Source organism: Zea mays, chromosome 1, assembly GCF_902167145.1.
Source record: "Zea mays cultivar B73 chromosome 1, Zm-B73-REFERENCE-NAM-5.0, whole genome shotgun sequence".
Lineage (NCBI taxonomy): Eukaryota > Viridiplantae > Streptophyta > Magnoliopsida > Poales > Poaceae > Zea > Zea mays.
In genome coordinates, this window is record NC_050096.1 from 264,785,782 (window position 1) to 264,800,100 (window position 14,319).

The 14,319-nt window shown below is 45.6% G+C and overlaps 1 protein-coding gene across 1 annotated transcript; it reads left to right on the forward strand.

Annotated features, from left to right (window-relative positions):
• Nucleotides 1–3,491: 3,491 nt before the first annotated feature.
• Nucleotides 3,492–4,559, forward strand: LOC109942176 (putative cyclin-dependent kinase F-2). Its single transcript, XM_020543863.1, has one exon. It carries the CDS (start codon nucleotides 3,492–3,494, stop codon nucleotides 4,557–4,559), a length of 1,068 nt encoding a protein of 355 aa, XP_020399452.1.
• The last annotated feature ends 9,760 nt before the right edge of the window (nucleotides 4,560–14,319 follow it).

Here is a 14,319-nt window from a genome sequence, read left to right on the forward strand (position 1 = left end):
CAAGATGATGGATATCATGTTGATGAACTGAAACTGATTTCTTGGTAATATAACATTTTTTTGCCAATTAATTTTTATTCAACCTCTTCCAAACGTTCGCAAAAAGTTTGACTCCACTGATGCACAAAACTCTTTGCACTAACCAGATCCAATTACGAACCATTGAATTACCAGGACTTCTACACCATGATCTTGGAGAAAGGCAAAGAGATCTTATGTGCAGCAACTATCAAGTAATATTTTGATCATTATCAATCTTATGGACAAAATCACATGTCTTTTACCATTATCTAAAGATTGGCACAAATCCATCCATCCCCAAAATGTATTTGCATGCTCAAACTTTATAGTTGATTGTAACTTTCCATGATTTTTCAGACTAAATCTTATATTAGTTATTTTATTTATTCAAGTAGATATTTCTATCTATGTAAAAATAATAATTGACTCAAATAAATAAATTAAAAATTGTTCTATTGAACTCCCGAATTGAATTTTGAGGTGTTACATTTTCTTCACGGATCTAGCTGTGTCCTTATGGCCGTGGAGGTTTTTGGGCACACACAAACTATCAGCGCCCGATACTGAGTAAATATTTTATAAATGTACTGAATTGAATTCTTATTTCATGTCCTTCAATGATATATGTCAGAGGATTATTTAGACTATCTCTAGGAGCGTTATTTATCCCACTTCTTATTTTAAACTTCACTATGTAAACTATACAATATATAGTGTAAAACAATATTTTCTAAGACCATATACACAATCTGCTGACCATATATAACCTTATAGAGGACATTACCTTTTTTATTTTCTATACAAGGTTAAAATACACTCGGACTATTTACTTTCAATTATCCATTTAAAAAAGAGTAATATAGTCGCTTGATTCTAAACTCAAGCTCTAGACTTTTTTTTGTTGTGTAGTCTTGGTTGAGGGGGCTTCGTATTCTACGAACGAGCTAAGTGATCGCATAGGTTTTGTCCTTCGAACATCGACGAAGAGTATCAAATAACTTTGTCCATTGTATTTGATTTTCGTGGTCTTGATAAGTGGTCCTTTTATCTTTGCTATTCCTTTGGCTTTACGATACAAACGACGTGATTTATGTAAATAGATATAACAAAGAAAAACTATGGAGCATTAGGGACTTTATTTATCCAAAGTCGAATCCCTAAGCGCAGTGATAGAATATTTGGTTTGAAGAATGATCTTATGCCAATTGAGACTGCATTATGTCTAGCGCTTAAACTTATGGAGAACGACTGAATTAAAGTGATATACTACTATAATACCCGTGCGTTGCGACAACACACAAATTATTCGATATTTTTTTATGAACCACCAATATACTAAGTTTGCTTCTGAATTCCTTAATTTATAAAAATAATAACATGTAATTGGGATTGTTTTTGCTTCAAACCTGCTTTATTAACATTTGGTGATTTGGTTAACTATAAAACTTAATTTATAGCAGATAAATACACAGTGTTAAAATCAACCCAACAAACTATAGAATGATAATAACGGAAACTAGAAATGAAAATAATCTATTGTTTTTCTTTATTCACCACGTGCACATCTTTACAACGAATAAATACAACAAAGTCAATTACAAGCGCGAGAAACACCCCAACGGCCCATACGAGCCCCCTCAAGACAAAAGAGTTGAGCCCTAGCTCAGAAGCTCGTGTGCCCACTACCGTTCCGACTGTTTACTTCCTTGCTCACCTTTGGAACTAGAGCGGTGTGGCACGACTTCTGCGTGGGTGGGACAATGCGGACATACATGTCTTGGTGAGCCACCCTGCCCCTCGCCCCCTCCTACACATAGCCATTGTGGCTGTCCGCTACAACATATCGCGTCGACTCGAGGGCAACACCGCACCTCACAACCCTGTTCCACTCCAGACTGAGTGGGTACCATGACCTCGCCCAACAGCGTCATTCCTCTAGGGCGACCCCTGCATTAGCAGCAAGCAGATACATAGCCTAAAATGTAGCGATCTTCCTTGCCACTAATTTGAGTCACCCCTAAGACAGAGCACACAATTTTCCAAAAGAAAAAACAAGTGACTTATTTCAATTGAAAGATAATATTGTAGTAAGTACTGAGCCGGTTCTTTCCTAATCTCTAATTGAGCTCTAGAAAAATGTTCGAGGGGTCACAAATTAGGAAGGACTCGGTCATGGACAAAGAAAAGTTGATGAATTCAAAGAAGGAAGCAAAATATCTCACCTTGCCGTCACCAAATAAAAGGCGCAAGCCTCACATAGTTCTCTGTCTTGACGACCCGCCGCCGCTTCTGCCTCACCGTGTCGCCGCTACCGACGAACTCCATCAGGTAACTGTAGTTCTCCGACAGCTTTGCTTCCCACACGAAGTCCGCCCCCGCCGCGTTGCAGAATGCGTGGTTGAGCTACGCAAGACTGCAGATCTCTGGCAGGTTGAGCCTGAGCAGCACCTGGACGACTCAGAGTTCCGGAAGGTCGGTCAGTCCCACAGTAGCAGGCCCGATAGCTGCCGTCGCGACTCCGACCATCCCAAGCAGGACCGACACCCACGACCACATGCCCTCGCGCCGCACCGTCGCGAGACCCAGTAGTAGCAAGCAGATACACGACTGGCCTCCTCCTTGCGCGCAAGGTGAGCCTATCTCTGTGCTGGTGGGCGCCAAGATGAATCTGCTCCTCTGGTCATGCCGCAGGATTTATAACAGGTTTATGGTTGATTTCGACGAGATAAGCTACAGCTGACGGCCCGCCAGAGAGGTGTGAGAGTTTGTTACCACGGGCTTGTATAGATTGGGATGCCGAGGGATGCAGGCGGGCAATGCGAGAAGCGGGTGGATGGGATATGAGAGCAGATGGATGGGGATACAACGTTCTTGGATCCGGGACAACAATATACTGCGGGTTGTTAAAAAAATGAGGGAGTTTTTTGCAAATAAAAAATAACGTGAGACGACCGTTGAAACTGTTGCTTTAATATTGTAAAGATTATATTATTTTATTTCTCAAATCAAACAAAAAACAAAATGAGGAATTAAAAGACGATATGGACTATTCTGTTTTTTTGAACCAAATGGCCCATCAAAGTGACATTGATATATTGTTATTATATATTCTATTTCACAAATAAAGTAAAAACAAAATGAGGACAGGAATTTAAAAGACGACGGACTATTCTATTTTTTTGAACCAAACGGTGAACAACATTTCTTAAACAAAAACTACTCTCAACATCATAATCCATCGGCTCGCTCGATTGACACGGGGTGCAACCGTGCAACTGCCTTGCTGTAATCTGGCTTTTAGACTCGTGCAGCACACACCACGCAGTCGGCCAATGCTATATAATCTGCACCTGCACCCCCAATCTCTTGTCCGTCGTCACCGTCACCACGTCTTCCATCTGATCTCCTCGCCTCGTCCCCAGCCTAGCCTAGGCAACGCAATCCGCCGTCGTCCAACTAATTCACTCGTGATGCCTGCCTCCGTAGAGCCTGCCGCCGCGGTAAAGACCGGCCTGAAGAGAAAGCGCATCGCCGTCGGGAGTTCGGAGCAGTACGAGTTCGAGGAGACCTGTCGCCTCGGCGCGGGTGCCTTCGGCGCCGTCTTCAAGGCGCGCCACCGTGCCACGGGCCAGATCGTCGCCGTGAAGTGCCACAGCGCAGCCGACGGCGACCTCACTATGGTGTTCCGCGAGGCGCGCTTCCATGAGGAGGCGTGCTGCGGCGGTGCCAACCCATTCGCCGTCAGCTTCCACGGCGTTGTCCGCGACCCGGGCACCTGGAAGAGGTACCTCGTCATGGAGTGCATGGAGACCAGCCTCCACGATCTTCTCCATCAGCGCCCCCGCGGGAGCCCGCCGCTGCCCGAGGCCACCGTGCGCGCCGCCATGTGGCAACTACTTACGGGCACCAAGAAGATGCACGAAGCCTGCATCATCCACCGCGACATAAAGCTACAGAACATCCTTGTCGGCGAGGGTCAGAGCGTCGTCAAGATTTGTGACTTTGGGCTCGCCATGTCCACCGACGAGTGGCTCCCGTACGAGCCGGTCGGCACGCTCTGGTACCAGGCGCCCGAGATGCTGCTGGGAAAGCCCGACTACGACACCAAGGTCGACGTCTGGTCGCTCGGCTGTGTCATGGCGGAGCTCGTCAACAACGGCAGGCCTCTCTTCCAGGGATCCCACGACGACGGGCAGCTCTGCGCGATCTTCGATGTGCTCGGCGTGCCTGACGACAGCACGTGGCCGTGGTTCTCGTCGACGCCATTCGCCACCGAGGTGATGCCGGAGCTGGACATGCAGCGGAACAACCACCTGCGCGATCTGTTCCCCGAGACGAAGCTGTCCACGGAAGGATTCCAAGTGCTCAGTGGCCTGCTTACATGCAACCCAAACAGGAGGCTGACGGCAGCCGCCGCGCTCAACCACCCATGGTTCGCCAAGGTCGACGATCTGGAGCTACCAAAGAAGAAAGAGAAGCTTGAGTCCATGTTGCCCAAGGGACACAAACGACGGAGGTTGCGTGCTGTGTACGTGTGAAGTGAAAAAAAATCGGGAACTATTAGGTACTAGAGTTAGTTTTGTTCCCAATATATATTTAGCAACTTGTTAATTAAACCTGAGTTTAGTGAGCATTTCTTTAGAGAACTAATGGTGACTACAGTGTTTTCCGGCCACTTGTGATTGTTCAAATTTTGAAACATAATCTCTCATCAATATAATGAAGGTTTGAAAGACGATATGTTCATTTTTACCGATGGTATTGGTTAGAATACTACTTCACATGAGGATTTGTGAATTTATTAGGCTATTGTCACTTATAGCTACAAAGCTATATATTAGTTCACACCAGTTATCACATCTCTACTATATTTAAGAATGAGTTTATTAACCCAACGCTCGGCTTTTTGCAACTCATGTTTGTTTGCGTTATATAAAAGACAGATGTTGTAAATATATAAACCTACTAATAATTTCAATAAAGATTTAATATAATGGTGTTTGAATAAATATTTCATTTAAGCAAGGCCTATCTATATGATTTATAGAAACCGTAGCATGCACATGTAACTAATTAGCAGTGTGACTTCTAAATTCCACTATACTTGTCATGTTTTAGCCGCATTATATTAATTTCAATCAACCATAGAACCTAAACGGCAAACTCGTTTGTTGGAGGACACTAATATACCTTGTGACGAGGTACACAAATGTCATGTTATATATTGGATGAAAGGAACCTAAGGTGAATATGCTTGGTAGCAATTGTACACAAACATTCATGAATTGAGGATATTTGTGTGACATGACATATATCAATCCATTTTCAAATTTATAACTACAGTGGGAAAATATTCAATATTCAAATTGGGGAAAATACAGACTCAGTGGGTCCCTACGACCTCGCCCAACGGCATCGTTCCTCTAGGGCGACCCCTCCATTAGCAGCAAGCAGATACATGGCCTAAAATGTAGCGATCTTCCTTGCCACTAATTTGAGTCAGCCCTAAGACAGAGCGCACAATTTTCCAAAAGGAAAACAAGTGACTTATTTCAATTGAAAGATAATATTGTAGTAAGTACTCAACCTATTTTTTTCTAATCTCTTATTGAGCTCTAGAAAAATGTTCCAGGGGTCACAAATTAGGAAGCACTCGGTCATGGACAAAGAAAAGACGATGAATTCAAAGAAGGAAGCAAAATATCTCACCTTGCCGTCACAAAATAAAAGGCGCAGACCTCGCAAGGCTCGCATAGTTCCCTGTCTTGATGACCCGCTGCCGCTTCTGCCTCCTCGTGTCGCCGCTCGAGACGAACTCCATCAGGTAACTGTAGTTCTCCGGTAGCTTCGCTTCCCACATGAAGTCAGCCCCAGCCGCGTTGCAGAACGCGTGGTTGAGCTATGTGAGACTACAGATCTCTGGCAGGTTAAGCCTGAGCAACACCTGGACGACGCAGAGTTCCAGAAGGTCGGTCAGTCCCACAGCAGCAGGCCCAACAGCTGCCGTCGCGACTCCATCCATCCTAAGCAGGACCGACGCTCACACCCACATGCCCCCGCACCGCCTCCATTCGCGAGACCCAGTAGTAGCATGCAGATACACAGCTGGCCTCCTCCTTGCACGCAAGGTGAGCCTATCTCTGTGCTGCTGGGCGCCAAGATGAGTCTACTCCTTCGGTCACGCCTCGGGATTTATAGCAGGTTTATGGTTGATTTCGACGAGATAAGCTATAACTGACAGCTCACCCGAGAGGAGTGTGAGAGTTTGTTACCAGGGGCTTGTATAGATTGGGATGCCGAAGGATGCAGGCGGGCAATGCGGAGAAGCGGGTGGATGGGATAGGAGTGCGGATGGATGGGGACACAACGTTCTTGGATCCGGGACAACAATATATTGCGGGTTGTTAAAAAACGAGGGAGTTTTTTTTTGCAAATAAAAAATGACGCGGGACAACCGTTGAAACTGTTGCTTTAATATATTAAAGATTATATTATTTTATTTCTCAAATCAAACAAAAAACGAAATGAGGAATTAAAAGACGATATGGACTATTCTGTTTTTAACCAAACGACCCCTGGAAGTGACATTGATATTTTGTTATCTCTACTACACCGTATGTACGTAGCGCGGGCGTCCACCACGGCTTCACCACGCCTCCACCCGGCATCGCAGCGGCGTGCCCTCAACAAGCGCTCAACGGCAAGCTCGCCCTCCCCCGTGGCAATCTCGACGCGTCCTTGGCAAGCGCTCCGCGGCAAGCTAGCCCTCCCCCACGGCAATCTTGGCGTCCCCTGCGGCAATCTCCCTCCCCCGTAATGGCGCGCCAACGCAATGTCCGCTGCTCAGCCTGAACCCGCCCTCTCGCCATAGGATGGTGCCTCCGCGTCCCACACGCCGCCAGCTCCGCTCTGCTCCATTGTCGCTCCGTGATGCCCCAAGGGCTCCATCCCGTCGCCTCGCTGTCGCGACGAGACGACCCCGCCCCTACAAATACATGAGATGCTCGACCAATGGGGGATCGAGAGGACAATGAGGGCTCCCCACCGGCGTAGCCCGAACCCAAGCACTAGAGATCCGTCCGCTCCTCTCCTAACTGCGGAAGCGGAAGCGACGGCGATGGCGACCGCGTCGTCCTCTTCCTCATTCATCAACGAGTCGGTGGTGGAGGAGCATACCTAGGGCTCTCCCTCGCCGTGGCAATGGATGACTCCACATGCGAAGTGTGTCAGTGCCTGCTTTACTAGGTTTCGCTTCCCTATGTTGTGTTGTTGGTTTCAGGATCAATTCGTTTTTTGCTTATGATGGTGCACTGTGGTCTGCAGAGAAGAAGTGCCTCAACTCGGAGCTATGGCATGCGTGCGCTGGCCCGCTCATCTGCCTCCCCACCGTCGGCACGTGCATCGTGTACTTCCCGTAGGGCCACAACGAACAGGTGAGTCAAAGTCCTCGTGCCGTCTCCCTTAGCCTCGCTGCTACTACTTGGCACATTCAGTTCTGAAAACACCTAAGCAGTTCGATTTGATGCACTTGAAAGTCGCTTAGATGTGGGGTGGATAGGCGAAATATGAAAATTATAAACTAAAGCACACACTACAAGCCGGAGTTAGCGTTAGAATTAAATCCGAGTCCGAAAGAGAGGGGAAAACAAATCAACCAAGAAATAAAGCGGATGAACACGGTGATTTGTTTTACTGAGGTTCGGTTCTAAAGAACCTAGTCCCCATTGAGGTGGTCACAAAGACCGGGTCTCTTTCAATCCTTTCCCTCTCACAAACGGTCACTTAGACCGAGTGAGCTTTCTCCTTAATCAAACGGGTCACTTAGACCCCGCAAGGACCACCACACACTTGGTGTCTCTTGCTTTGATTACAAGTCACTTTGAGAACAAGAATGAGGAAGAAGAAAGCGATCCAAGAAACAAGAGCTCAAAGAACACGAACAAAACACTAGGTGTTTGGAGTGAATTTGGGACTTGGAGAGGCTTTGATTCTTTTGAATTGTGTCTAGGAGTGAATGCATTGGCTCTTGTATTGAATGTGAAGTGCTGGAAACTTGGATGCTTGGAGTGGTGTTGGTTGGGGGTATTTATAGCCCTCAACCACCACATAGTCGTTGAGGATGGCTGCTGTCGATGGGCGCACCGGACATTCCGGTGTGCCAGCCACGTCACCCAACCGTTAGGGTTCGGGCGCTGTCGACCGTAGGAGGCTTTGTCTTCTAGTGGCACCGGACAGTCTGGTGCCGCACCAGACAGGTACTGTTCACTGTCCGGTGCGCCTCTGACGGGCGGCTCTGCTCTGTCGCGCACTGTTGCACACTGTTCCTCTGAATCTTCAGCTATTGCAGTCGACCGTTGCGCGAAGGAGTCGTTGCTCCGCTGGTGCACCGGACAGTCCGGTGAATTATAGCGTAGCACGCCCAGAGAAACCCAAAGGTGGAGGGTTGGACGTTGTACGGTCTTGGTGCACCGGACACTGTTCGGTGGCACACCGGACAGTCCGGTGCGCCAGACCAGGGCACTCTTGGTTTCTTTGCTCCTTTGTTTTTGAACCCTTTCTTTAATCTTTTATTGGTTTGTGTTGAACCTTTATGCACCTGTTGGATATATGATCTAGAGCAAACTAGTTAGTCCAATATTTGTGTTGGACATTCAACCACCAAAATAATTTATAGGAAAAGGTTAAACCCTATTTCCCTTTCAGCACTACATTTCAACTCTCCTATTTGGATGTGCTAGAGTTGTTTAATATTTCTAGGTGGTTGTACAGATCAACACATGAGCATTATGTGATAGGCCCCATACATAGCCGAGGGAAGAAAAATAATCCACATCGATCTGTTCTCAGGAGAGAAAAAATCGGTTTAGTAATCCTGTTCTGGAGCTGTCCATTAATTTCTTCAATGGATCTAGTCCCACGTCCATACATAGGTAATTTTACAAAACATACCTATCTTGACCTTTCGAGCAACCATCATGCTCCTTCTGGTGGCCTTTGCTTGTCTGCAAATCTGCCCAAAAGCCATTGAAATTAGATAATTTATTTTTCCTTATAATATGTTGTTTCATAGTTCTTTTATTTATGTACAAAAATGCATTTAAATTATCTAATGACACCTGTCGTGTGTGTGGAGGGGCATAAATAAGTTCGGCCTTTGAGAGATTGTTTCTATTTGACTCAATCACTATGTAGATACAACCCAAATTTCTCACCATGTTTTCCTTGAGAATGCATGCTATAGGTTTTGTAAATAATATGCTTGCATATTTGTGCTATTTATTTTATTCTTTAGACCTTGTGTTGTGTTTTTCATGTTTATCTGGCACCTGTTTCTACTAAACCGTGACATCAATTATGGTACTATTTGATAGTCGCCTAGAGGGGGGGGTGAATAGGGCGAAACTGAAATTTACAAATATAACACAACTACAAGCCGGGTTAGCGTTAGAAATAAGAACGAGTCCGAGAGAGGGCGTGAAAACAAATCGCAAGCGAATAATGGAGTAAGACACGTGGATTTGTTTTACCGAGGTTCGGTTCTCTCAAACCTACTCCCCGTTGAGGAGGCCACAAAGGCCGGGTCTCTTTCAACCCTTTACCCTCTCTCAAACGGTCCCTCGGACCGAGTGAGCTTCTTTTCTCAAATCAAAGCCGGGAACAAAACTTCCCCGCAAGGGCCACCACACAATTGGTGCCTCTTGCCTTGATTACAATGGAGTTTTGATCACAAGAACAAGTGAGAAAGAAAAGAAGCAATCCAAGCGCAATAGCTCAAAAGAACACGGCAAATCTCTCTCGCTAATCGCTAAAGCCTTGTGTGGAATTGGAGAGGATTTGATCTCTTTGGTGTGTCTAGAATTGAATGCCTAGCTCTTGCAAGTGGTTGAGATGTGGAAAACTTGGATGCAATGAATGTGGGGGTGGTTGGGGTATTTATAGCCCCAACCACCAAACTTGACCGTTGGTGGAGGCTGTCGTCGTATGGTGCATTGGACAGTCCGGTGCACACCGGACATGTCCTGTGTGCCAGCCACGTCACCAAAGCCGTTGGATTCCGACCGTTAGAGCTTCTGTCTTCTGGGCCCGCCTGGATGTCCGGTGCACACCGGACATGTACTGTTCAATGTCCGGTGCGCCAGTATGGGCGTGCCTGACTTCTGCGCGCTTCTGGCGCGCATTGAATGCGCCTGCAGGTGGCCGTTAGCGCAAAGTATTCGTTGCTCTGCTGGTTCACCGGACAGTCCGGTGTACACCGGACATGTCTGGTGAATTATAGCGGAGCAACCGCTGTGTTTTCCCGAGGCTGGCGAGTTCCGGAGGCAGCTCTTCCTTGGAGCACCGGACACTGTCCGGTGTACACCGGACAGTCCGGTGAATTATAGCGGAGTGTCTCTGGAAATTCCCGAAGGTGGCAAGTTTGAGTTGGAGTCCTCTGGTGCACCGGACACTGTCCGGTGGTGCACCGGACACTGTCCGGTGCCCCAGACCAGAGGTGCCTTCGGTTGTCCCTTTGCTCCTTTGTTGAATCCAATATTTGATCTTTTTATTGGCTAAGTGTGAACCTTTTACACCTGTATAACTTATACACTAGAGCAAACTAGTTAGTCCAATTATTTGTGTTGGGCAATTCAACCACCAAAATTATTTAGGAACTAGGTGTAAGCCTAATTCCCTTTCAATCTCCCCCTTTTTGGTGATTGATGCGAACACAAATCAAAGCAAGTATAGAAATGCATAATTGAACTAGTTTGCATAATGTAAGTGCAAAGGTTGCTTGGAATTGAGCCAATACAAATACTTACAAGATATGCATGGATCGTTTCTTCGTTTTTAACATTTTGGACCACGCTTGCACCACATGTTTTGTTTTTGCAAACTCTTTTGTAAATCCTTTTCAAAGTTCTTTTGCAAATAGTCAAAGGTAAATGAATAAGATTTTGTAGAGCATTTTCAAGATTTGAAATTTTCTCCCACTGTTTCAAATGCTTTTTCTTTGACTAAACAAAACTCCCCCTAAATGAGATCATCCTCTTAGTGTTCAAGAGGGTTTTGATATATCATTTTGAAATACTGCTTTCTCCCCCTTTGAAAAACTAAGTTTTTGAAATTGGTGGTGCGGTCCTTTTGCTTTGGGCTCATACTCTCTCCCCCTTTGGCATGAATCGCCAAAAACGGAATCATTAGAGCCCTCGTAGTACTTTCTTCCCCTTTGGTTATAAATAAGTGAGTTAAGATTATACCAAAGATGGAGTTCTTTTGCTCTCACTCCCAAACATGGAGAGTTGCTTGGAGTGACGGCGAAGGATGAGTGACGGAGTGGAAGCCTTTGTCTTTGCCGAAGACTCCAATTTCCTTTCAATACACCTATGACTTGGTTTGAAATGGACTTGAAAAACACATTAGTCATAGCATATGAAAAGGACATGATCAAAGGTATATAAATGAGCTATTTGAGCAAGTTAGCAAAAGAAATTCCTAGAATCAAGAATATTTAGCTCATGCCTAAGTTTGTTAAAAGTTTGTTCATCAAGAGGCTTGGTAAAGATATCGGCTAATTGATCTTTAGTATTAATGTAAGAAATCTCGATATCTCCCTTTTGTTGGTGATCCCTAAGAAAATGATACCGAATGGCTATGTGTTTAGTGCGGCTATGCTCGACGGGATTATCCGCCATCTTGATTGCACTCTCATTATCACATAACAAAGGGACTTTGGTTAATTTGTAACCGTAGTCTCGCAGGGTTTGCCTCATCCAAAGCAATTGCGCGCAACAATGGCCTGCGGCAATGTACTCGGCTTCGGCGGTGGAAAGAGCGACCGAATTTTGCTTCTTTGAAGCCCAATACACCAAGGATCTTCCCAAGAACTGGCAAGTCCCTGATGTGCTCTTTCTATTGATTTTACACCCCGCCCAATCGGCATCCGAATAACCAATCAAATCAAATGTGGATCCCCTAGGATACCAAAGCCCAAACTTAGGAGTATAAGCCAAATATCTCAAGATTCGTTTTACGGCCGTAAGGTGAGCTTCCTTAGGGTCGGCTTGGAATCTTGCACACATGCATACAGAAAGCATAATATCCGGTCGAGATGCACATAAATAGAGTAAAGAACCTATCATTGACCGGTATACCTTTTGATCCACGGACTTACCTCCCGTGTCGAGGTCGAGATGCCCATTAGTTCCCATGGGTGTCTTGATGGGCTTGGCATCCTTCATTCCAAACTTGCTTAGAATATCTTGAGTATACTTCGTTTGGCTAATGAAGGTGCCCTCTTGGAGTTGCTTCACTTGAAATCCCAAGAAGTACTTCAACTCCCCCATCATAGACATCTCGAACTTTTGTGTCATGATCCTACTAAACTCTTCACATGTAGATTCGTTAGTAGACCCAAATATAATATCATCAACATAAATTTGGCATACAAACAAATCATTCTCAAGTGTTTTGGTAAAGAGCGTAGGATCGACCTTTCCGACTTTGAAGCCATTAGCAATAAGGAAATCTCTAAGGCATTCATACCATGCTCTTGGGGCTTGCTTGAGCCCATAAAGCGCCTTAGAGAGCTTATAGACATGGTTAGGGTACTCACTGTCTTCAAAGCCGGGAGGTTGCTCAACATAGACCTCTTCCTTGATTGGTCCATTGAGGAAGGCACTTTTCACGTCCATTTGATAAAGCTTAAAGCCATGGTAAGTAGCATAGGCCAATAATATGCGAATTGACTCAAGCCTAGCTACGGGTGCATAGGTTTCACCGAAATCCAAACCTTCGTCTTGGGAGTATTCTTTGGCCACAAGTCGAGCTTTGTTCCTTGTCACCACACCATGCTCATCTTGCTTGTTGCGGAAGAACCATTTGGTTCCTACAACATTTTGGTTAGGACGTGGAACTAAATGCCATACCTCATTCCTAGTGAAGTTGTTGAGCTCCTCTTGCATCGCCACTACCCAATCCGAATCTTGGAGTGCTTCCTCTACCCTGTGTGGCTCAATAGAGGAAACAAAAGAGTAATGTTCACAAAAATGTGCAACACGAGATCTAGTAGTTACCCCCTTATGAATGTCGCCGAGGATGGTGTCGACGGGGTGATCTTGCTGGATTGCTTGGTGGACTCTTGGGTGTGGCGGCCTTTGTTCTTCATCCTCCTTGTCTTGATCACTTGCATCTCCCCCTTGATCATTGCCGTCATCTTGAGGTGGCTCATTTGCTTGATCTTCTAATTCATCAACTTGAGCTTCATCCTCATTTTGAGTTGGTGGAGATGCTTGCGTGGAGGAGGATGGTTGATCTTGTGCATTTGAAGGCTCTTCGGATTCCTTAGGACACACATCCCCAATGGACATGTTCCTCAGCGCGATGCATGGAGCCTCTTCAATACCTATCTCATCAAGATCAACTTGCTCTACTTGAGAGCCGTTAGTCTCATCAAACACAACGTCACAAGAAACTTCAACTTGTCCAGAGGACTTGTTAAAGACTCTATATGCCCTTGTGTTTGAATCATATCCTAGTAAAAAGCCTTCTACAGTCTTAGGAGCAAATTTAGATTTTCTACCTCTTTTAACAAGAATAAAGCATTTGCTACCAAAGACTCTAAAATATGAAATATTGGGCTTTTTACCGGTTAGGAGTTCATATGATGTCTTCTTGAGGATTCGGTGAAGATATAACCGGTTGATGGCGTAGCAAGCGGTGTTGACCGCCTCGGCCCAAAACCGATCCGAAGTCTTGTACTCATCAAGCATGGTTCTTGCCATGTCCAATAGAGTTCTATTCTTCCTCTCCACTACACCATTTTGTTGCGGGGTGTAGGGAGAAGAGAACTCATGCTTGATGCCCTCCTCCTCAAGGAAGCCTTCGATTTGAGAGTTCTTGAACTCCGTCCCGTTGTCGCTTCTAATTTTCTTGATCCTTAAGCCGAACTCGTTTTGAGCCCGTCTCAAAAATCCCTTTAAGATCTCTTGGGTTTGAGATTTTTCCTGCAAAAAGAATACCCAAGTGAAGCGAGAATAATCATCCACTATTACAAGACAATACTTACTCCCGCCGATGCTTATGTAAGCAATCGGGCCGAATAGATCCATGTGGAGTAGCTCAAGCGGCCTGTCGGTCGTCATGATGTTTTTGTGTGGATGATGGGCACCAACTTGCTTTCCTGCTTGGCATGCGCTACAAATCCTGTCTTTCTCAAAATGAACATTTGTTAGTCCTAAAATGTGTTCTCCCTTTAGAAGCTTATGAAGATTCTTCATCCCAACATGGGCTAGTCGGCGGTGCCAGAGCCAACCCATG